The following is a 26,038-nucleotide window of genomic DNA, read 5'->3' on the forward strand; positions in this document are numbered from 1 at the left end:
GCCTTGTAAAACCATAAATCACCTGTTTTACTGAGACTTTACTGCTGCGGGTGTAGTGCTGATTGGTTATGTCAGCAGCACCCTGCCGCCCATTCTATCACTGAGCAGATGGCATGTACTTAGTGCGAGGGACCTTTTTATCATTGCACACCCCCGCAGTCTCAACATATGGTACATGGAAACCTTGCAAGCAGGCTCGATTGCTGCAAACATGTTATTGACAATATATAGATGGAAATTTACTGCATCCGAGAAGACTGCTGCCATATCCTGGTTAACTCTTTGACAGATGGAGATTGGACCCAGTCACTGTAACTCATTAGAAAGGTGACTATCAACAGCAGTGGTGTGGGTCATGTACACACTGGGGGCGTCAGGCGCAGATCAGCGTCTATTGGTTATATTTAAAGGGGTTCTCCACCATAAGGTGATTTTAGTACGTACCTGGCAGACAGTAATGGACATGCTTAGGAAGGATCTGCGCTTGTCTTGGGGCTAAATGGCTATGTCATGAGATTACCATAACACTGTGGCTAGCTTTTTGTGAACTGGTATTTCCTGTTTGACTTTTCTTTTTTTTTTTTACTACAAATCCCACAATTCCATTTTCCTCCCTCCCACACATCAGCCACCCCACCCATTGAAACATAAATGAGCTACATCCATTCAAAGACCTGTGGTTTCCAATCAGGGTGCCTACAGCTGTTGCATTAGTTGCAGATTGATCTCTCCACCCATTGAAGCAGACAGGCTCCCTGTCATCAGTGATGTAAGGTCTTGGCCGCATTGTAAGCTGGGAAAAATCTGTGACAACAGTCATTTTGTATGCTGGTAAAAATAAATATTGGGGTGAAAATCACAGAAGAATTGTGAGAAAACCATCATACACAGGTACAGACACTATATTATGAACTACACTAACTTTACAGCCCCTGTAGTATAGTCAAATAAAAAAAAAATCCTGGAATACCCCTTTAATACTATGTGTAAACTGTGCTAAAGGGATACCCCTTTAATACTATGTGTAAACTGAGCTAAAGGGACACAGGTAAAGAGGAGCATATTCTCTGAATTGAGGACATACTGGCTAACTTTTAAGAAGTGAAGTATTAATGGGTGTCCCAAAAAATAGAACAGATATTCAGCTTTTTTCTATAGGAAATCTCCTCAACCTGCGGGTGTACATGTGACCCCAATAAAGAAAAAACCCTGTCCACCTAAGAAAATACAGAAACCAGACCAGATCTCTTAAATTCAGACCCAAGCCACCCCTAAATACAAGTAGGCCCCCTAAATGCAATTCACCAACCCTCCCACCAAATTTGGATCCCGACTCCTGTGTGAACCCTGAGGGAAGGCAGGGGTCTTGTGTTCCCCCTTTGAGGGCAGGAGCTGCAGCCCATGGGCCCCATGGGCCTGCAAATGGATGCAGGAGGGGGTTGGCCCAGGCCAGCTGGCCTGCTGTTTTTTAGTTTGTCACTTTAGGGTACAGTTGTTGTACCTGTGTCTGAAACTAAAGAGGAGCAGTAGTGTGCACTGCGCCCAACCCCAGGTCCAGAAGTAACATGATGTCACATAGTGGGATGTGTGATGTGTAGGACCACTTTTGAATCAATGAGCAGTGGTGGCTGCCAGGAGGTCTGACAAGTGATGAAGTGCAGAGTGGAAGGACTTCACTCGTCAGACCCGCCAAACCGCCAACCCTGCACTTGAGCCTGAAACAGAGAGGCACAGGTCAGGTGTGAAATGGTACATCGTGTGATCAAGGGGGGGGGGGGGGGGATTAGGTAGCACATGGGGTGATCAAAGGGGTAGAATGAATTGGTACGGGGTGATCAAAGGTGGGGAATGAAATGCTACAGGGGGGCAGCAGCCACATTTTTGATGTTGATACTGGTTACTGGTGTCACATCATGCAGCGTAGGACACAACATGATACATGCAGTTGGTGGTATGGCGAGGAGTGTGTCGCAAATCTATGCATGTCCAAAAAGGGTATCCCCAACATGAAAAGTTTGGAAAGTTCTCCTTTAGATGGTGCTGTAGACACCATTAGATATGTGGTGGCCCAGTACAGGAGTTGCTCTCCTGTACCCTTTCTGTCCTGTGTGGCGGACTCTATTTCATAGCCCCCTGAGTCCACCTTCATAATATGTGCCCTAAAAGGTTATGTGACCTATGTTATTTATTAAACTGTCTTTCTAATGTTCCTATACCTTTGAATGTTGTTACCAAGTCCTGTGTAACCAGGGAAGGTGTCAGTGACCAGGTGACTTGTGTGGTGACCTATGGGAGTCCTCCAAGTTGCTTCCTTAAATACCAGGGAGGAGATAGCTTAGGGAGTTCTGTTGAGTCTAAGCTGAGGAGCAGTACAGTCAAGACCTGAGAGTGTCTGGTGTCCTGAAGAGACCCAAGGCCTAACCACGCAGCCACGCTTCCACTAACCAAGTGCCCCTTCAGGTGAACGTCAAAGCCTGGTAAGTAACCACAGGGGTGAAGTCTAGTCAGTCATAGTCAAGTCAGTCAAGTCTGCTAAAGTGAGTGTGGGTCTGCATAATCCAGTCCAAGTCCACTACAAGTCCCAGCAGGCCAGCAAGTCTCCTAAAGTCACTGGTCATCTCCTTGGGCCTAACTGAGCTGTAATGACTATTCCATCGGTCTGCCTCAGTAAAGCTGCCATTGTTCCATAACTTTCCATCTGAGTAATTATTTGCCCCGTGTCTAGCCCAGGAACCAGCGGCCATACCTCGGGTGGTGTAGAGGATAACCACGCCCTGGTGTCACGAACACAAGGGGTTAATGCCATCTGCCCCTAGGGTAATAACATCTGCGCTTTCATCTCACCCTCACCACAGATAGCTGTTAGGGTAATAAAGCAAACTGTACCTTTCATGGGGCTGATGGTAGTTCTCAAACTTGTAAAATCTCCTTTTTCTCAAGTGCCAAGGAGGCGGACATACAAAGCCCCGTACATCAGTCATCCCTACAAATCATAATCACTACTTTGTGTCCCCTCTATATGGTGCCAATATAGGAATAAACCCCCAGTGACTCTTCTCCTAATACTCACAGTATATAGTTGGCACGATGCTCTCACTCTCCATTTCACTGATGTAATTTGAGGCCAGGCAGCTGTAATTCCCAATATCGCTCTTCATCACTCTCGCTATGGTGAAGGTGGAGTTGTCCCGGGAGAAGCTATAGGTTGAGCTGCTGGGAAGGGGGCTTCCATTTTTTAACCATTGATATCTTACTCGAGTCCCCTTCATCGCACGACATCTAAAGGTGAGGTTCCCCACTTTCTCTACCGCTCCATATGAGGGTTCACTGTGAATAATGGGCTGCGAAACTGGAACTGAAAAGGAGAAGAAACAAAATTTATATATGAGACTCATTTCTACTTTTATATTACAGATAACAATAAAGTTTTGCTACATTATATATTGATTTATATATTTTATTTAGTAAAATTGTACAACCCGTGTATGGTGTAAAAAAATATAATACAGCAACATACAGTATATGACATTTATTTAAAAGGTACACATTCTTAATAAATAACTAAATAGCTTACATCTAAGCACCGGGAGACCCCCCCCCCCAAGTGGGTTGACACCATCAAGCAGGAAGTAATCCCGTGATGGTGTCACCCAGCAATGCAAGCAAGTGTACTGCCTCTGGGAACACAGCGTATATCTATAAAACAAAAAGCAGAGCTCCTCATAGGACAGTATGTTCTAGACAGCGTAGATGTAGGTGGATGCAGGATGCACAATTGTTTCAGTGGTCCTCTCACCTGGCACGGTTGTGTAAAGGACACAACTACACAAGCGCAGAAAGATAGTGGTGCAGCCTCCCGGTATCGGATCCAGCGATCAGCAGGCCGATTATTAGCAGGGTGTATATGTAGAAGTAAAACCCGGTTCCACGGTGCGATCCACAGAGTCAGTCATATGATGGTGATAAGTAAATAATATATACTTATTCAGCCATGGTGCAATGCGTTTCGGGGCATGGGATCCCCTTCATCAGGCAAATGGGCATAAAATGCCCATTTGCCTGATGAAGGGGATCCCATGCCCCGAAACGCGTTGCACCATGGCTGAATAAATATATATAATTTACTTATCACCATCATATGACTGACTCTGTGGATCGCACCGTGGAACCGGGTTTTCCTTCTACATATACACTCTGGGAAAACAGTGGCAGTACACTAGAATGGTGGAGCGGGAGCTGTCAGCTTCCGCTTCACCATTCACTCATACGCTGCAGACGCTTCTGGCATGTGAACCGTAGGGACGCGATCCCCGGCAGGCAGGATCGATGATGTGACGTCATCGTGCCTGCCGGAGATCCCATCCCCACGGCTCACAGGCTGCAAGCCAGAAGCAAGGGAGAGACCTGCTCGTGGGAACGTGGATTAGGTAAGTAAAATTGTTGGTTTTTTTTTTTACTATGTTTGGGACACTATGGGGGCATTATACAGGGGGGCATTATATCTGAGGGGCACAGGGCAGGGGGCATTTAATATAAGAGGCACAGAACAAGGGGAATTTTTTGTCAGTGGCACAGGACAGGGGGCATTATATGTGAGGGGCACAGGACAGGGCATTGTATGAGAGGGGCAAATGACAGGTGGCATTATAAGTGAGGTGCACACCACAGCAGGCACTATGTGAGAGGGGCACATATGAAGGAGCATTCATTATATGTGAGGGACACAGGACAGGGGGCACTATATGTGGCACATGACATGGGGGAATTATATGTGAGGGGCACAGGGTTACGTGGGGGGGAAGGACGAGGGCATTAGTATTATATGTGGGGGCACTGGACAGAGGGAATTATTATGTGGGGGGAACAGGACGGGGCATAATTATTATGTGTGGGCACAGGACAGGGGGCATTATTATTATTATGTCAGGGGCACAGGACATGTACAGTGTGTGGTAGTATTATATTGAGAGGGTACAGTGTTTGGCAGTATTATATTCAGAGGGGACAGTGTATAGCAGGGTTATAATGATTATTGTTTTCATATAAAGCATCATAATTCGCAGACATAGGGAAGGAGCCATTGCCATTTTGGCATCACATTCTGCAGAGAGAAGATTTTGCTGGATGATGTCCTGGTGGTACGTACCAGCTGAATTAGAAAAGGGAATAAGATGTCACCTGTAGTCACTGATATCATTGTGTATGCTGCCTGACTGTCCCATCAGAGCTGTAGTCACTTGTAAGTTCTGCAGTTATGATGAGTGAAAACACAACACCCAGCATAACCTCACCACTGCTTAGGTCATACTGGGAGCTTTAGTTTTAAATGGTTAAAACTTATTTAGCAACGTTCTGTGGCAATTGGAACATTTGATTATTATACTGGAAATAATTTTCCGCAACGAGCTACACCACTGGCGTCTGTCACAACAGGCTAAAAAAATATATATATTTTTTTTATCGGGGGGTATGAGTTTGGGTTGACAATACTTTTTTACCATACCAGGTGACACCAATCCTAGCAATGTCACTGTTAATACCATAACTCTATGGAAACCTGGAAATTGGTTCTAAAGCTCCAAAATGTCATGCAAAAGTAGGAAAAAGTGAAGATTTAAGAAAAGTAAGTACATGACTAATGTGGTGTCCACAGAGTGTAAGGTGTAATTGTCAATTTATGCTGTCAGGGCACCATTAAAGGGCTATTCCAGGAAAAACTTTTTTTTTATATATCAACTGGCTCCAGAAAGTTAAACAGATTTGTAAATTTCTTCTATTAAAAAATCTTAATCCTTTCAGTACTTATGAGCTTCTGAAGTTAAGGTTGTTCTTTTCTGTCTAAATGCTCTCTGATGACACGTGTCTCGGGGAAACGCCCAGTTTAGAAGAGGTTTGCTATGGGGATTTGCTTCTAAACTGGGCGTTCCCGAGACACGTGTCATCAGAGAGCACTTAGACAGAAAAGAACAACCTTAACTTCAGAAGCTCATAAGTACTGAAAGGATTAAGATTTTTTAATAGAAGTAATTTACAAATCTGTCTTTCTGGAGCCAGTTGATATATAAAAAAAAAGTTTTTTCCTGGATAACCCCTTTAACCACCATGGTCCGAGGTTTGAGATAGGTCTCCTAGGCCAGGTGCCTGGTAATAAATATACACTGATGCAAGGTTTCGGATAACTATCTTTACTAAAGCAAGAGAAGTTCTTAAAATCCTTACAGTACAGATTAGAGCAGAGGAGATGCAGAGTAACCATTGGGAACTTTAGGGACTTTAGACTGTAGACTTACTGGGATTTTACTTGCTTTTATATACTGAAGACTTGGGACTTTAGACTTAGATTTTGAGGTATGCCACGCTGACTAGGGTTCTGCTAATGTCCAATTAGAACTACACTGCCAGGGAATGGACTAGCCCTTGGGATCCAGATGCCTGAGGCTTTCTACTGTATCTTTCCCAGACTAGCACTGTGTAGCCCATCAACTCACTGGCTCCTGTGCCCACATCTTAAGAATTTCCGACTCATCTTGGGTGGGGAATACTTGCAGAATAGCATGGTCACCAGTTTGAGGATTCTCTTTAGGCTTCCCTTGAATCACCTTACACTCCTGCTAACTCCTCTCCACACTGCAGCTCACACTGAGCTCTGCATTCAATTGGAACTAACTAGAAACTGAATAACTCCTCCCCACTACACTATATATGGGCTAGTTAGTGGGCGTTCCATTGGGCAATCAGGGTCACATGACTTACTATGCATCATTCCTCCCAACAGATATCCTTCACATTTATTAAACATACAGTGCGGAGGTGTGGTCTGCATGGCTGCCTGAGCAGACGCGTCTTTACTGAGCTCCACCATCCTGTGCAATAATCCTTAATTATCCCTCTCCATCCTGCTGATTTGGGGTGATATCCCCCCTGCCTATCCCCCAGTATCTTGCCCCCCCCCCCCTTACTGGAGCCGGGAAGGTCTTTAGAGGAAGGAAGGCCCTGAAGTACCGGCCTTGCCTGCTGTGCTGCTGCGTGGCCTGAAGCTCTCACCTTGATCGGAGCGTGGCTCCCTGCCTGACTTGGGGCTTCTTTGCTGCTAGGACCCCCTCTGCTGCCTGTGTGACCCGTGCGGCCCCCTCACCGACCAGAGCACAGCTGTGAGGAACATTGGGTCCAGTCCTTGTAGCCGCGGCCTCCGCTGCCTGTCCGCCATCTTGGGACTCCGGAGCCAGGGCTCTGCTGTCTGCCCCCTACTGCTGCCGGGGCTGTTGGTGCCTCTGGGGACAGTGACAGTCAGCCCATCTCTGCCTCTGCGGGACCACCGATGTGTGCTGTCGCTAACTGCCCAGTGACGTCGGAGTGGAGGTCAGGTGAGGCTGTGCTGCAGCCGAGGTGTAGGATGCCATCTTAGAGTGCCAGGCGGTATAAGGGGAGCCTGCTTGAGGGCAAAGTTGGTGCCTCATTGGTGGTGAAGAAGGAGAGGAATATAACAGTGTACCCCTTGCAGTGGTGGGGTGCTGGATTTATCTGGGACATTGTATCATACTCCTAAAGACCCCCTGCTCCTGCTCTTCCCCACATAACTGAGGGCCTGCCATCTCTCTATCTCCTCCCTGCCGGGACAGTGCTTCCTTAGCCCCACTCTCTGCTACTGGGAAGTTCACTGCTGGGAACCTGCCTGAAGACCTCAACCTAGGGGGCTGTTATCTGATTGCTGGGTGCTGTGGTCCCATTCATAAGGCCGGGTGCTCTCCCATCCCGCCTCCACCCCCCCGCCACCCCAACACTGTTGGACTACATTGGTATATTGGTATTGTGTCTTCCCGCCTTTATTTTGTATGGCATACACCATCTCCTGCTGTGAGCATTTTCGATTACAATCTATGGCCACTAATAATTGGAAGAAAAACAAGGACGGAGCTGGCTCCTCCCAACAGGGGACCGGTATGTCCGCTAACCTGAGGTATAAACTGGCCTTACAAAAAGAGGTGGCGGCTAAGTTGGAGAAGTTCGCTTTCCAGTCTCTTTCTCCGGATTTTCCTGATCGCAGGGGAGCTCCTCTCCCACTGGCTGATGTTGAGGCCCCATCGGATCATCTGGAAGATTATGATGCCCTCTTGCAGGCCTCTGTTCCGAATTTGCATGTTTCTTAGCCGGCTCTGCCCGCTCTGTCTGCTGTGGCAGTGATCACCTCACCTAGGCCTCCTGCTGATCCTACTCTAGCTGCTGTCTTTGTGGAGATACAAAGGTGTAACATGTCTCTTGTTCAACTGACTACTCAGGTGGGAACTGTGCAGTCTGATATCTCACTCATTCGTCATGATTAGCAGAAAGTGACAGATCGCACCTCTGCTGCTGAGGACAGGATAAGTGATGTGGAGGATGTGGTTGTTCCTCTAGTGTGAGACTCCACCAGACATGGTCAGGACATTGCCTTCTTAAAAGCTAAAGCCAATGACCTGGAAAAAAGGTTGTGCAGAAACGATGTCTGGGTTGTGGGACTCCCAGAGAAGTGTGAGGGACAGTATCCCACAGAATACATGGGATCTTGGCTAAAAGATGTTTTTGGGACTGACAACCTGACCCTGCTCTTTGCTGTGGAGCGTGCCCATCGAGTCCCTACTAGACCCTTCTCGCCGGTGGGTATGCCCCGGTCCATGCTTGTGAAGCTTCTACATTATCGGGATCGGGACTTGATTCTACGGCTTACCAGGCAAAAACAGCCTATCACAGTGGATGGTCATGTCATTTCCTTTTTCCCTGACTTCTCAGCGGAGGTGCAGAAGAAACGTTCATCCTTCATTGACGTCAAGAGAAGGCTGCACTCCCTTGAACTCCAGTACTCTATGCTGCAACCAGCTAGACTCCGTGTGGTGGCTATGGGCACTACTCATTTTTTCGAGGGGGTGGACGCGTCCATCCGCTGGTTGGACGCTCACGAGTCTTGCCTGCGCCATTGTCTAATGTTGCCATGCTAATTTTGTTTCTGCATAGTCCTATATTGTATATTCTGATGGGCTACATTATTTGCACTGCGTACTGATAGCGTTGTTCATTTTGGTGTGGCAGGTTACTGATAGTTGTTTTGTGGGGGGTATTTCTTCTGACTGATTTTTTGAGGGATATGTAATTCACTGTGTGATGTCCCAGTACGGGATGTGGCTCCGTACTGTCCTGCCCTGTCAGGCAGAGTCCCTGCATGTCCTCAGGGTCACCCTCCCAGGTATCCTCCCATGTATGTATGTAAGTTGTACATTATAAGTGTAGTATTGCTTTAAATGTTTGTACCACAGGATTGTTACCCAGAGGGCTCCAGTGACCAGGTGACCCCCCCCCCCCAAGTGACCTATGGCCTCCTTGCACAGCCCCCCCTATATAACCAGGGGAGGGGCTACAATCTATCTCTTCTGCTGTATGCTGAGGTCCAGTGCAGTCGTCTCAGTGTCTGTGTCCAGAGCATTGGAGGCCTCAAGCCTAATGTCCAGCAGCCACAAGTCGTCATCAGTAAGTCAAGTCATCTTATTGTCAGTCACCATATCTGTCAATTCCATTTGTAGTCACTGTGGCCTGCACTAAAGTCACTCTAACTACTGCAAGTCCCTGCATGCCTGCGAGGTCCCCCTGTGTCACTGGTCACCTCCCTGTGATATTTGGCTGTACTGCAAAGACTATATCCCCTGTCTTGCCTCAGTAAAGCTGCCGTTATCCTTAATCTGGCATTGGTGTCTTCATTGCCCCTGCCTGACCCAGGATCAGCGGTATTACCTTTGGGTGGTTAAGGCTAAACCACGCCCTGGCGTCACGACAAAAAGGGGTTAATACCATCTGCCCCTTGGGCCATAACATCTACCCTGCACTTCACACCCCGACACCACAACTATTTCACTGCGGGAATGTTCTTACTGCTTACTCGATATGTGTGGTTGGTTGACTGCATTCTTGCTGTATGTTCTCACTCTGGTCTGCACTTATGTTTCTCCATTCTGTGTTGTGGGATGGATGTTCCTATGTATTCTGGAGAGTGATGTTGACCGGTGTGAACATATTGGCACCCCCTGGTACCTCATGCCGCGGTGTTGTGTGTGGCTGAGTTTTTTGTTTCGGGGTGTTTGTCTCGTTCGTTTTCCGTCTCTCCCTTCCTTCCGGCACGTTGCTTGTCTTTCTTAACTGTGAGTGTGTTTGCTGGTCTCCTCTGGGGCCCTATGGTCCCTTGTGTTCATCCCTACTCTTCCTTATATGATGGCAGTGTTTAATGTTATAGGCTGGAATGTCCAGAGACTTGGAAAGGTTACTAAATGCTATGCCATATTTAATTAAGACAGTTCCAACATGCTATACTGAGGAAGTCACCCCTACTGAGGTACTGAGGAAGTTACAAACGGTGACGGAACGCGTGGGGCTTAGGGGTCCCGTCCCACCACTCATCATTTCGGCTCCTTTGTTCTGTGGTCGCTATGCACTGGTGATATGAATTTATTTGTTCCTTTGCACATTGCTTATTCTATATTATTTGGTGTTAGCTTATTTGATTGTTGGTGTAGAGGCTAATGTTGGGCATGTGCATCATTTTTCAGTCAGCACCACTACTTGGCAGCCATAGTATCTAATTATAGAGGGACGGGACTTTGGTGAGAAGGGGGTTCATGGCCCCTCTCCCATGTTGGAGAGGTTGCTCGGTTCAGAGCTTTTTAAGTGATTTTAGCCCTTTTTGTCTTGTATTCTCAATGTGATACTTAATAAAATTTGTTATATATATATTAACTTTGTGGTGTGCACTCTTTACAGTAAGTCTTACTTTTGTGTAACATGCTATACTGTGTCTAGCTGAAATCCATTTGACGGCAGAAAATAATGCGGTCCTCCATAGAGCTTGGGTTGGCTATTCTTATTCTACATACTCTTGTCATGCTAGGGGAGTTAGTATTCTTGTTCACAAATGTATTCCCTTTAAGGAGGTCTCATCTGTTATTGATCCAGATGGGCGATTTATATGCCTGGTTTGTGAAGTGTTATCACCGATTACTCATCATTGTGTGTGTCTACATCCCTCCTCCGTATAGTAGTGCTGTATTACAGCGTATCTATAGTGTCTAGCTTTAAAATTATCTGCTAAAAAAAAAAGAGAGAGAGAAAGTGCAAAACATTATAAATCACCAGGCACAAACTGTAATGAATATCAAGGCATCGCCTAAGCAGTGGAGTCGGCAATGTTTACCTGACAGGACCCACTCCAGTACTGGGGCACCACACTAATACAGATATAGCAAGTCCTTACATATATAAGTAAGAAAGATCTGCTGGAAGCTGTAAACCACTGTCTATGTAGAGGACAGGAGCTTCTTCAGGGTCCTGTACAGAACACACAATGGGGGGAATTTATTAAAACCTGTCTAGAGGAATAGTTGCCCATAGCAACCAATCAGATTGCTTCTTTCATTTTGCAGAAGCCTTTTTAAAAAATGAAAGAAGCGAGCTGATTGGTTGCTATGGGCAACTTTTCCGCTGCACAGGTTTTGATAAATCTCCCCCAATGTCCTAAAAAAGTAACATGGAGCCACCCTTACCTGGTGTTCATAGGAGCAGCCAGCCCTGGCCAGGTAAATAGTAGTACAGAGCATGGAGTACCTCCCTGTACTGTAGGGGGCTCTACCAGACACCAGTCAGTGCATGCACTTCAGTAATACAGGGGTTTTACCAGTCAGATGCCCATTCTGATTGGTCAGATCTTCCAGCCATTGACACATTTCACAAATCTGGACTGTCTGTAGTATTGTATGGTGAGTCTGGTTTCAAGTTACAATGGTCCAGAAAAGACCGAAAATATTGTAAACTGAGACCATTGTAAGTTAAGGGCCATTGTCCCAGAGTCCTCAGTTTAGTGGTCAGACATCATTATAGCTACGGAAACGCAGTGACATTTTTATATAAATTTCTTATACTCGGAAGGTCTCAGGAATTCCAATAATTCAAAGGGAAAAGTTCATACTAAAAGATTGTCTGATTTTGAAAATCTTTTTTTTTATGGATTTTATATTTCATTATCCTAATTTATCAGCCAGAGCAACTATGAAGAACGTCTCTCGCCTTGGAGGAGCTGACCTATCCCGTATTACACATAAAGTCCATTGATTTCAATGTTCACTATGCAATACTTCACTTGCCCTGCGGTGGCGCTGGACAGGAATTAAACACCTGCTGATCGCCGGAGGTTCCAGCAGCAGAACATTTTGTCCAGAGGAAAAGTTCCCAATCAGTTTGATTCTTTATTTTTTAACGAAACCACTGAAAAATGAAAGAAGCGATCTGATTGGTTGCTATGTTTTGATAAATCTCCCTTTTTGTGATCATTTTCATCAGTGAGAGCCATTTATAACAACCCTTTAATCCAAATTGATAAATATATTGCGTGGAATTCAAACAATAGTTCAATTGACCATCTAGCGGGAAGTAGCAAAATACAGAACTATATAGTAAAATGGGAAGTTATTGTTTGTTATGAGTGTTGGGACCATCTGATTAAAATTAGAACGTCTATAGAAGGCGCATAGTTAGCAGTCAAACCTGATGCCTGAGAGGGGCCCATTGACTTCTGAATAATGTGAATTTCATCGCACTATTGGATAGATGAATTTTACATAGACATTTGAAGCTTTTTGACATAGACCACTTGTGGTGTCCCGGTACAGGACATCTCCTGTCCCTTTTGTCTGGAGTCCCCTGACCCAGAGTCCCTCCATGATAATGGGCTCTCCTGAAGGTCTAACCCCTAGTCGTCTCTTAATATGTTGATATTTAATGTATATATTTAATTCATATAGGATACCTATGTATAGGACCCTAGAGGTCATGTGCCTTTGATTTATGTTATGCTATGGTTTAAGGACCTTTGGGTCATGTGATATACCCAGAGTTCCAGAGGTCAGGACTGGCATGTTCTGCTGACCAATGAGCTTTGTCCCACCCCCTTAATATATAAGGGGCTGCTGCCTCTAAATTCTCTCTCTTGGTTCCTTCAAAGCAAGCACATCAATCTATATATCTTCATCAATTCAAGCTAGGCCTGAAGCCTTATCTTCCGCAGCCACTAAACCCTGAGTTATGCAGCTCAAAACTACTAAAATCCTGTGTGACTACTGCAGCTCAATTATCCTCAAATCAGTAGCACAGTGGCTAGTCAATCAAAGCTCACTGTACTTAGAGGTCCCAGCAAACCTGTGAGGAACCTGCACTACGGTCCTCTATACAAAGACTTTTTTGTTACCTGCAGTTGCATAAAATATGCAGTAAAGTTCATTCCGGTTTTCATCAATATCTACTGTGGACATTCAATTATTTCTCCCTACCGTCTCTGGAACGGTTGCCGGTAGGACCATTACTCTAAGGAGACCGCATCCTGGCGTCACGACAACATTGGGTTAATACCAGCATACCCTACACTATTACCTGCACCCCCTAGTCACCACACCACTGCTCACATAGGGGAGATTTATCAAATCCTGTGTAGAGGAGTGGAACAGTTGCTAATGGCAACCAATCAGATTTCTTCATTCATTTTTAAAAGAGACCTAGGAATAATGAAAGAAGCGATCTGATAGGTTGCCATGGAAAGCTTCACCACTCTTCCTCTACACAGGTTTTGATAAATTTCCCCTATACATTTTCTGTATCTGATAGTATTTATAGGGGTACTCTTGTGGAAATAATTTTTTTTTTTTAATCTATTGGTGCCAGAAAGTTAAACAGATTTGTAAATTACTTCTATTTAAAAATCTTAATCCTTCCAGTACTTATCAGCTGCTGTATGCTCCACAGGAAGAATTATTTTCATCTTGAATTTCCTTTCTGTCTGACCACAGTGCTCTCTGCTGACACCTCTGTCTATGTCAGGAACTGTCCAGAGCAGGAGTAAATCCCCATAGCAAACCTCTTCTGCTCTGGACAGTTCCTGCCATGGACAGAGGTGTCAGCAGAGAGCACTGTGGTCAAACAGAAAGAAAATTCAAAAAGAAAAGAATTTCCTGTGGAGCATACAGCAGCTGATAAATACTGGAAGGATTAAGATTTTTATTACTACAATCCTTTTATAATCCTTTTATTATTATAACTTTCTGGCACCAGTTTATAAAAAAAAAAAATTTCCACCGCAGTACCCCTTTAAAGGACAACTACAGCCAAAACTAACTTTTCCCATATCCACATGATAAGGGATAAGTAGTAGATCGTGGGGGGTCCGACCGCTGGGTAACCCCCCCCCCCCCCCCCCGATCTCCGGAATGGGACCCTGGCTATCAGTAAGGAGGATGTGTCATCTACCGCTGCTGTACACAGGTCTTTTTGGGGCTCCCATAGAAATGAATGGAGCCAGAGGTGTAGCTTGTAGCTTTTGGGCCCCGATGCAAAATCTGCAACAGGGCCCCATATGCCAATTATAATACTGGTCTCTTAAGGGGCAGATGTGCTTTGGGGCCCCCTTAGGCACCAGGGCTCCGGTGCGACTGCTACCTCTATAGCTACACCCCTGAATGGAGCATGTGCCGTCTGAAGCTCGTGCTCCTCACTGAGAGCTGAATCCCATTCTGGAGATCACGGGGGTCCCAGCGGTCAAATCCTCCTGCGATCAGCTACTTATCCCCCATCCTGAGGATATGTCTACGGCACGCGCTCCTTACGGAGAGCCGGGGTCCTGTTCTGGAGATCGTCGGGGTCCCAGCAGTCAGGCCCCTCCGCGATCAGCTACTTATCCCCTATCCTGAGGATATGTCTACGGCACACGCTCCTTACTGAGAGCCGGGGTCCTGTTCTGGAGATCGTGGGGGTCCCAGTGGTCAGACCCCTCCGCGATCAGCTACTTATCCCCTATCCTGAGGATATGTCTACGGCACACGCTCCTTACTGAGAGCCGGGGTCCTGTTCTGGAGATCGTGGGGGTCCCAGTGGTCAGGCCCCTCCGCAATCAGCTACTTATCCCCTATTCTGTGGATAGGGGATAAGTTAGTTTTGGCTAGAGTTCTCCTTTAATCAGCTTGGTGTATTTGCTCATAGACTGTCGCTGGGAGGAACAGATGTCTAGTCACACCGTTTTTATATCTACTGTTTACCTACTATTGTTCCGAAAGTTACACCTGAAAGACCAAATCTAGAGCAAATACCACAAAAATGTCTGCTCGGTACCATATTAGAATAACAGCCTTGTGTTAGTTTGTGCTAGTAATTTCGGTCTCGATTCCATGCTCACGCTTTTTATATGATTAACCCCTTAATAACCAGGCCAATTTTTGCTTGTGCACTTTTGTTTAGTTTTTTTGTTTGTTTGTTTAATAGCCATAACTCTTTTACTTTGTTATCTACACGGCCATATGAGGACTTGTTTTTTGTAGGACCAATTGTACTTTGTAATGACTTTCTTTATTTTTCCATACCATATGCTCTGAAACTCCCCAAAAATTAGGTAAGGTTAAATGCAATTTGCAAATTTGGAGGGGAGGGGTCTTAGGTGGAGTGGAGGGACGGGAATTGAGCTTTTTTTTTCTTTTTTTTTAAACTGACATGTTATTACTTCATGTTTTACTACTCAATTAAAAATCTTAAACATTTTAGAATTTTTATTTTTATTTTCTTACTCCTATAACTTTTTTATTTTCTGTATACCGGACTGTATGAGGTCTCACTTTTTGTTCCATGTTCTTTACTTTTTATCGGTACAATTTTGGTATTAATTAGACATTGTTGATTGCTTTTTATTCCATTTTCTTCTGGGATGTGGGGTCATAAAAAAAATGGCAGTGTGGGATTCGATTTTTTTTTTCTCTTCAACGCCGTTCACTATGCAGGATAAATAATGTTATATTTTATAGCTCAGACAATTCCCCATGTAGCAAAATCAAATATGTTTATTTATTTATTTTTATTTAGAAAATGGGAAAAGAGGGATGATTTAAACTTTAAAGGGGTACTCCACCCCCTAGACATCTTATTCCCTATCCTAAGGATAGGGGATACGATGCCTGATCACGGAATCGGGGGGGGGGGGGGGTTGGACTACTGGCTGCTGGGACCCCCAAATTCCCGCCCCCAATCTCTGGGCCGACACTGTGGCATCCTGAACATAGAAGCCTGGGGCATTCGTGTCTGTGACTTCATGCCACACCCCTTCCATTAATGTCTATGGGAGGGGGCATGACAACTGTGTACTCAGACATCTTATACCCTATCCTTTGGGTAGGGAATAAGATGTCTAGGGGCAGAGTACCCCTTTAAGTATGGAAGGGGTTAATTTATATATGTAAAATCTTTATTCTATTTTTTTCTCCACTTTATTGGTTCCCATAGGGGACTTTTATAAGCAATGGTTTGACTGTCTATAGAGATCAATGCAGTACACCTGTCTATCTGTACTCTATTAGTAGAGCCTGTCCAGACATGCTCTATCAATGGAAGAGCCATGGCAGCAGCCCTGCGGCTGCCAGGACAGTGGATCGCCCCTCCACGTTCCCGTGACTGCACCACCAATGACAGATGTTTTTCCTGTGGAGCATTGCATGGCCTACAAGACTCCATACACCTTTTGGCCATCTCCTTAAGAAGAAACATTACCCCTTTAAGTAAATATGGAATAGTACAAAGGGGGAAAGGGATGACATTTGCATTTTTCTCTATTTTTCCTATTCTCCCCTGTTATGCATAGTGTTAGTAGTGGAGAATCTCTTCAAACCTCTATACCCCAAAACACAGTAACTTAGAGACACTTACCGTGCACAGTGACTTCGATCTTCTGTGTTGCTGACATGGTGGTTTCCCCTTGGATGTTGACTTTGACGGTGTAGTTCCCCTCATCGCTCATGTGTAGTGAATTTATCAGCAGGGAGGCATTGGGTGGATGCATTGTAAACTTGTGCTGAAATTCCAAATCCGGTAAAAATGTGTGATTGAAGGACGTCAGCAGACAGGCAGGGGGAGCCGGAGGCCTTTCCAGCAGCCATATAATCTGAACCCCGGAGGCAGAAGCGTTGACATCATAATAGATGGGCAGGGTAAGAGGCTGCCCCTTGATGCCATGGATAGTCGGAGATGGGGCTGTGAGTTTCAGTGCAGAGCAGGTGCCAATTGCTTTAGGAGACAAAAAAAAGGAGAAATCTTTTAACATTGTGTGAAAATTTTTATCTAGATTGTTCCCATATTAGGCAATCATTTTTAGGGTTGCACTTGTATAGATAATTTATGTATTAATTATTTACAGTATTTTAAAGAAGTCAATCCGACAGGTCATAAAAGTTAGGTTATGTTCATACTAGTGTTGTAGCCTCTGTTTATAACACAAACCAGGGTCGATCATACACTAGATCCAAAGGTCATCAACTGATCCGGTTGACTTGAAAAATGGAAAACCTCAATAAAGGCTATGAACCCGTTTGTGAGCCAATCCTTAGTTCATTGGGGGTCTGACCTATGTGACTTCCTCCACCGTTGCTGAGAATAAGGGACCCCCAAATCCCCACTCTCAGTGAAGAGAAGGACTATCATGTGCCACGGCCACCCCTAGCCATATAGATTAATGGTAATGTCAGAAACAGCAAGTTAGCATTGGATCGAGCTAAGAATTGGAGCCCCTTTTTTGGCAATCTTGGAGGTCAAAAGGTTAAACCCCAATGTAACTAGATTTTTGTCCAAGGTTCTCCATTATAGTAGCACAAATAATGAAAGTACATATAATGGGTTTCTAGTCTGCACTGGGCTCTTCATCAGATTGTGCTAGTCCTTATCAGACTCCTATAAAGAGCCCAGTACGACAAGAAATGCATTATATGTACTTTTCAAATAAAGAACCAACTTTCTACATTAATCTCCTGCGTTGGAGTCTCACGTGAGAGAAGCGCCAAACTGATAGATCCATTTTCCCACATCCATTGGGGGGGTTGAGTTGGATATTGACATTTAGTTACTATAAAGAAGAACCTTGGACAAAAACATTGTGTGTAACCTCTTGATCTCCAAGATTGCTGAAAAAAGGGGCTTCAATTCTTAGCTGGATGGAATGCTAATTCCTTGTGTTGGAGTCTTGCATTGGAGAAGAACCCGACCGATAGATCGATTTCCGACATCCACTAGACTAGGGTGTTTGATCTTCCTGTACTACATAGCCCAAAGACCGGGTGGGTGGGAGACTGCTGACCCTATTTTTGCTGTGAAGGCTATTCATGGAGTAGCGCCCACAGTGCAACCCAATCTGATAAGCCAGAACTTTCTGTTCACTCTTTCTAGTATTTAAAGGGGTACTCCAGTGAAAACCTTTTTTCTTTTAAATCAACTGGCTCCGGAAAGTTAAATAGATTTTGACATTACTTCTATGAAAAAATCTTAATCCTTCCTGTACTTATTAGCTGCTGAATACTATAGAGGAAATTCTTTTCTTTTTGGAATGCTCTCTTCGATGACATTACGAGCACAGTGCTCTCTGCTGACGTAAATATAATAATAATAAGTCTTTATTTATTGTTGTACTTAGTGGGATTTGAACCCAAGGCCCCAGCGCTGCAAGGCAGCAGTGCTAAACACTAAGCCACCATGCTGCCCTTAGCTATGCACTGTTGCTAAAATGGACAGAGATGTCAGCAGAGAGCACTGTGCTCGTGATGTCATCAGTGTTCCAAAAAGAAAGGAATTTCCTCTGTAGCATTCAGCAGCTAATAAGTACTGGAAGGATTAAGATTTTTTAATAGAAGTAATTTACAAATATGTTTAACATTCTGGCACCAGTTGATTTAAAAGAAAAAAGGTTTTCACCGGAGTACCCCTTTAACAATATCACACTAGTGATGCACATTTTCTTCTTCTCTTTTCAATACAGATCTATAGAAGGTAAGGGAAGAGTGGAAAGACTTATAGGACTCTATGGCCCTCTTGTTTTAGTGGAGAGGGGAAATTGGATGGGCTCTACCCATGTGTGATAAACCCTCTACGCCATCCCTGCTCTTTCTTATCAGCATTTACAGCTTGAAGAGGTTTTATTTTAGAAACAAGGAGAACATTAGCCCCCATACACACCCACCCAAAAATAAAATAATAAAAGTCATATAAATAGTCTAGACCAGTGTTCTTCAGTAGTGTTGAGCGGCATAGGCCATATTCGAATTCGCGAATATTCGCGAATATATAGACGAATATTCGTCATATATTCGCGAATATTCGCATATTCGTTATATTCCCGTTTTATTTTCGCATATGCGAAAATACACATATGCGGAAATTAACACATACGAAAATTCGCATATGCGAAAATGTACATATGCTAATTTTCGCATATGCGAATTTTCGCACATGCGAATTTTCGCACGCCAGTCTCATACAGTGGTATTACAGCCTTCTTTACACCACACAAGCTGGAAGCAGAGAGGGATGATCACTGTGATGTGTACTGTGAAGAAGAAAAAAACCAAAAAAAAACAAACGAATATTCGTAATTACGAATATATAGCGCTATATTCGCGAAATTCGCGAATTCGCGAATATGCGATATTCGCGAATAATATTCACATTGCGAATATTCGCGAGCAACACTATTCTTCAGCATGAAGGTCTCCAGCTGTTCCAAAACTATAACTCCCAGATGCCCCGGAAGCCAAAGGAGACCCAAAAGGAACTCTGCTCTAGACCACGAGAGCTTCCGTTTGGAGTTGTCTCAAAGTAATGTCTTCTGTTTTCTGTTTTGAGGGGAGACACATTTCCTGATAATAAAAAGAAGCCTTGAAAGAAAAATTAGTCTTCTTCACTGATACATTGTTCCTCACTTACTAAGCTCTTTTCAACAGGTCTTTTTTGTTTTAGTTTTTTGGTGCACGCTGTTTGTGACGTATCTGCGCCAGGGATGCACCAGTGTGCACCTGCATGCGACATAATGAGCCAAAAAAAATCCACAACACCAACCAAAATCAAATAAAACCCAACCGAAGGGTCGGGGCAACAAATTTGCATTTATATATTGACTTAGGTTTCCTACAAAAAAAAAAAAAGAGAATTCTGTGGGGAAATTTCTAAAACAAAATAGATGGACTGAAAATAACCCTACAAAACCATGTTTTGTCAAAAAAAAATCCAAAGTGCGCCAAAATTCTGCCACAAAAAATCCACTCAAACGCAAAGAATAGTAAAAAACACATACAAATACAGCCCTACAGTGTTAGAAAATGACATAGAAACATAGAATGTGTCGGCAGATAAGAACAATTTGGCCCATCTAGTCTGCCCAATAATCTGAATCCCATCAATAGTCCCTGGCCCTATCTTATATGGAGGATAGCCTTATGCTTATCCCTATCTTATATGAAGGATAGCCTTATGCCTATCCCTATCTTATATGAAGGATAGCCTTATGTCTATCCCTATCTTATATGGAGGATAGCCTTATGCCTATCCCTATCTTATATGAAGGATAGCCTTATGCCTATCCCTATCTTATATGGAGGATAGCCTTATGCCTATCCCTGTCTTATATGAAGGATAGCCTTATACCTATCTCTATATTATATGAAGGATAGCCTTATGCCTATCTCTATCTTATATGAAGGATAGTCTTATGCTTATCCCTATCTTATATGAAGGATAGCCTTATGCCTATCCCTATCTTATATGAAGGATAGCCATATGCCTATCTCTATCTTATATGAAGGATAGCCTTATGCCTATCTCTAACTTATATGAAGGATAGCCTTATGTCTATCCCTATCTTATATGAAGGATAGCCTTATGCTTATCCCTATCTTATATGAAGGATAGCCTTATGCCTATCCCTATCTTATATGAAGGATATCCATATGCCTATCTCTATCTTATATGAAGGATAGCCTTATGCCTACCCCTATCTTATATGGGGGAGAGCCTTATGCCTATCCCTATCTTATATGAAGGATAGCCTTATGCCTACCCCTATCTTATATGGGGGAGAGCCTTATGCCTATCCCTATCTTATATGAAGGATAGCCTTATGCCTACCCCTATCTTATATGGGGGAGAGCCTTATGCCTTGTTACGCCGAGCGCTCCGGGTCCCCGTTCCTCCCCGGAGCGCTCGCCTCATCTTCGTTGTTGCAGCGCCCCGGTCAGATCCACTGACCGGGTGCGCTGCGCTCCCGCCTTCAGCCGGGATGCGATTCGCGATGCGGATAGCGCCCGCTCGCGATGCGCACCCCGGCCCCCGTACCTGACTCGCTCTCCCTCGGTCCTGTCCCGGCGCGCGCGGCCCCGCTCCCTAGGGCGCGCGCGCGCCGGGTCTCTGCGATTTAAAGGGCCAGTGCACCAATGATGGTGCCTGGCCCAATCTTCCCAATTAGCTTAATTGGCTCTCTACTATGCTCTTCTTGGATTCCGGATCTGCAGGAAAATTTTTTTTGGCCTCTCTCATCAACAGGTTCTACGTTCCTGTGACCAGTCTCGCCAGACCCCTCTACATCTATTGTTTTTACAATAAAAGATTGGACTGTCTCGTACGTTTCCACACAGAACCCCTCCTAATTTGCATCGGACCTCATCACGGAAAAATTGAGTTTTTTTTCCTCAGGTTCTTTGGCCCCAAGAAGAGGGGGAGACCCAAGGGGGGGGGTACTGTTACGCCGAGCGCTCCGGGTCCCCGTTCCTCCCCGGAGCGCTCGCCTCATCTTCGTTGTTGCAGCGCCCCGGTCAGATCCACTGACCGGGTGCGCTGCGCTCCCGCCTTCAGCCGGGATGCGATTCGCGATGCGGATAGCGCCCGCTCGCGATGCGCACCCCGGCCCCCGTACCTGACTCGCTCTCCCTCGGTCCTGTCCCGGCGCGCGCGGCCCCGCTCCCTAGGGCGCGCGCGCGCCGGGTCTCTGCGATTTAAAGGGCCAGTGCACCAATGATGGTGCCTGGCCCAATCTTCCCAATTAGCTTAATTGGCTCCCACCTGTGCACTTCCCTATATCACCTCACTTCCCCTGCACTCCCTGGCCGGATCTTGTTGCCATCGTGCCTTGTGAAAGCGTTTTGTGTGTTTAAAAGCCAGTGTACCAGAACTCCTGCTATCTCCCCTGACTACGATCCTTGCCGCCTGCCCCCGACCTTCTGCTACGTCCGACCTTGCTTCTGCCTACTCCCTTGTACCGCGCCTGTCATCAGCAGTCAGAGAGGTGAGCCGTTGCTAGTGGATAAGACCTGGTCACTACCGCCGCAGCAAGACCATCCCGCTTTGCGGCGGGCTCTGGTGAAAACCAGTAGTGACTTAGAACCGGTCCACTAGCGCGGTCCTCGCCAATCCCTCTCTGACACAGAGGATCCACTACCTGCCAGCCGGCATCGTGACATGCCTATCCCTATCTTATATGAAGGATAGTCTTATGCTTATCCCTATCTTATATGAAGGATAGTCTTATGCTTATCTCTATCTTATATGAAGGATAGCCTTATGCTTATCCCATACATGTTTAAACTCCTTCACTGTATTTGCAGCGACCACTTCTGCAGGAAGGCTATTCCCTGCATCCACTACTCTCTCAGTAAAGTAATACTTCCTGATATTACTGCAGAAACCTTTCCCCTCTAATATATAACTATGTCCTCTTGTGGTGGTTTTTCTTCTTTTAAATCTCCTCTGCTCCTTTACCGTGTTGATTCCCTTTATGTATTTAAAAGTTTCTACGGCCATTATGTTGACACCCTACCCAACATGGAGAGGAATAATGTCTTGCATAAAATTATGGTGTATACCAGTGGACACCAAACCAGTCCTCCAGGCCCACCAACATTCAGTTTTTTTTTTTGTTTTGTTTTTTCAGTTAGTCCATGGGAATAGACCAGGGAAAAATTCATCCTGGACTGTTGGTGGCCTTGAGACAAGGCCAGCTCTGCCTTTAGGCAAAATAGGCAGCCGTCTAGAGGGCCTTCTTGGTGGGGGCACCGCTCTGTCTGCCACAAGAAAGCTAGACACCCAGCATCTGAACCACTCGCTCAACCAGCTCAGCCAGCAGCACCACCATAACCCCCTCCCCCATTGTGTCACCCCAGTAGTAAGCTAATTACATTAGGAGAAGGTTTGTTACAGTGTCTCACCCCAGTAGTAAGCTAATTACATTAGGAGAAGGTTTGTTACAGTGTGTCACCCCAGTAGTAAGCTAATTACATTAGGAGAAGGTTTGTTACAGTGTGTCACCCCAGTAGTAAGCTAATTACATTAGGAGAAGGTTTGTTACAGTGTGTCACCCCAGTAGTAAGCTAATTACATTAGGAGAAGGTTTGTTACAGTGTGTCACCCCAGTAGTAAGCTAATTACATTAGGAGAAGGTTTGTTACAGTGTGTCACCCCAGTAGTAAGCTAATTACATTAGGAGGAGGTTTGTTACAGTGTGTCATCCCAGTAGTAAGCTAATTACATTAGGAGAAGGTTTGTTACAGTGTGTCACCCCAGTAGTAAGCTAATTACATTAGGAGAAGGTTTGTTACAGTGTGTCACCCCAGTAGTAAGCTAATTACATTAGGAGAAGGTTTGTTACAGTGTGTCACCCCAGTAGTAATCTAATTACATTAGGAGGAGGTTTGTTACAGTGTGTCACCCCAGTAGTAAACTAATTACATTAGGAGGAGGTATGTTACAGTGTGTTACCCCAGAAGTAAATAGATTACATGAGAAGGAGGTTTGTTACAGTGTGTCACCCCAGTAGTAATTAGATCACATTAGGAGGAGGTTTGTTACAGTGTGTCATCCCAGTAGTAAGCTAATAACATTAGGAGAAGGTTTGTTATAGTGTGTCACCCCAGTAGTAAGCTAATTACATTAGGAGAAGGTTTGTTACAGTGTGTCATCCCAGGAGTAAACTAATTACATTAGGAGGAGGTTTGTTACAGTGTGTCACGCCAGGAGTAAACTAATTACATTAGGAGGAGGTTTGTTACAGTGTGTTACCCCAGGAGTAAACTAATTACATTAGGAGGAGGTTTGTTACAGTGTGTCACGCCAGGAGTAAACTAATTACATTAGGAGGAGGTTTGTTACAGTGTGTTACCCCAGAAGTAAATAGATTACATGAGGAGGAGGTTTGTTACAGTGTGTTACCCCAGAAGTAAATAGATTACATTAGGAGGAGGTTTGTTACAGTGTGTAATCCCAGAAGTAAATAGATTACATTAGGAGGGTGCTTGTTACAGTGGGTCATCCCAGAAGTAAATGTATAGAAAAATGTTACAGAATGTTATGTAAGAAGTGTTGAACTGAGAAAATTTGTTTCAAAATTTGCCTCAGAAAAAAAAAAAAGAGAAAAAATTATTTAGATTTATATTTCGACAAAGTTAGCCGCCTTTTTACATGTTTGAAAAATGATTTGCATGGAAACAAATAAATAATGTTTATTAAGTAGGGATTAGTTATTGACGATAGAGAGGCAATAGAGAAGACACCCAGATTAGAATTTATGACTTTAAAAGGTGCTGAACCTGCCGATTTTAGCAGGACTGGCCAACTATCATATGTGTAAGGGAAGCTTTCCCAACCAGGGTGCCTCCAGCTGTTGCAACACTACAACTATCAGCCGAAGGCTGATAGTTGTAGTGTTACAACAGCTGGAGGCACCCTGGTTGGGAAACACTAGTGTATGGGGTGACAGGACTGTGCCAATTTCCCCCAGATATCATCTGGATCAGCGCATTAAAGAGGTTATCCAGGAATAGAAAAACAGAGCAAATTTTTTTCAAAAACTGTTCCATGTCTGTCCCCAGGTTGTGTGAGGTATTACAACTGGGCTCCATTCACTTCAATGGAACTGAGCTGCAGAACCACACCCAACCTGGAGACAGACAGGGAGTTTTTGTTTTTTGTTTTTTTTAAAGGGGTAACTCCAGTGGAAAACTTTATTTTTTTGTTTTTTTTTTAAATCAACTGGTGTCAGAAAGTTAATCAGATTTGTAAGTTACTTCTGTTAAAAAATCTTAATCCTTCCAGTACTTATTAGCCCCTTAAGGACTCAGCCCAATTGGGCCTTAAAGGGGTACTCCGCCCCTAGACATCTTATCCCCTATCCAAAGGATAGGGGATAAGATGTCAGATCGCTGGGGTCCCGCTGCTGGGGACCCTGGGGATCGCTGCTGCAGCACCCCGCTATCATTACTGCACAGAACGAGATCGCTCTGCACGTAATGACGGGCAATACAGGGGCCGGAGCATCGTTACGTCACGGCTCCGCCCCCCCTTGTGACGTCACGGCCCGCCCCCGTCAATACAAGTCTATGGTAGGGGGCGTGGCGGTCATCACGCCCCCTGCCATAGACTTGCATTAAGGGGACGGGCCGTGATGTCATGAGGGGCGGAGCATTGACGTCACGCTGCTCCGGCCCCTGCATCGCCCGTCATTACGCACAGAGCGAACTCACTCTGTGCAGTAATGATGGCGGGGTGCCGCAGCGGCGATCCCCGGGGTCCCCAGCAGCGGGACCTCGGCGATCTAACATCTTATCCCCTATCCTTTGGATAGGGGATAAGATGCCAGGGGCGGAGTACCCCTTTAAGGACTCAGACAATTTTATTTTTACGTTTTCGTTTTTTCCTCCTCGCCTCTTTTCTATTTTCATCCACAGACTAGTATGAGGGCTTGTTTTTTGCGCGACCAGTTGTCCTTTGTAATGCCATCACTCACTTCACCATAAAATGTATGGCGCAACCAAAAAAATACAATTTGTGTGGGGAAATTAAAACTGCAATTTAGAAAATTTTGGAAGGTTTCGTTTTCACGCCGTGCAATTTATGGTAAAAATGACGTGTTCTTTATTCTTTGGGTCAATACGATTAAAATAATACCCATGATTATACACTTTTCTATTACTGTTGCGCTTAAAAAAAAATCACAAACTGTTTAACCAAATTAGCACATTTAAAATCCCCCTATTTTGAAGACCTATAACTTTTTCATTTTTCCGTATAAGTGGCGGTATGAGGGCTCATTTTTTGCGCCGAGATCTGTACTTTTTATTGATACCATATTTGCTTATATAAAACTTTTAATACTTTTTTTATTAATTTTTTTTGGAATAAAATGTTATAAAAAAAAAGC

At 44.7% G+C, this 26,038-nt stretch overlaps 1 protein-coding gene across 1 annotated transcript in view; it reads right to left on the bottom strand.

Annotated features, from left to right (window-relative positions):
• HEPACAM2 (HEPACAM family member 2) overlaps positions 1 to 26,038 on the bottom strand; it is a 132,056-nt gene that overhangs the window by 59,476 nt on the left and 46,542 nt on the right. The window contains exons 2-3 of the mRNA XM_056519011.1: positions 16,744 to 17,100; positions 3,071 to 3,355 (exon numbers count right to left, since the gene is read on the bottom strand). Coding sequence (XP_056374986.1) covers positions 3,071 to 3,355; positions 16,744 to 17,100 — 642 coding nt within the window. The remainder of the gene's footprint in view (positions 1 to 3,070; positions 3,356 to 16,743; positions 17,101 to 26,038) is intronic.

This window comes from Hyla sarda, chromosome 5, assembly GCF_029499605.1.
Source record: "Hyla sarda isolate aHylSar1 chromosome 5, aHylSar1.hap1, whole genome shotgun sequence".
Classification (NCBI taxonomy): Eukaryota; Metazoa; Chordata; class Amphibia; order Anura; family Hylidae; genus Hyla; species Hyla sarda.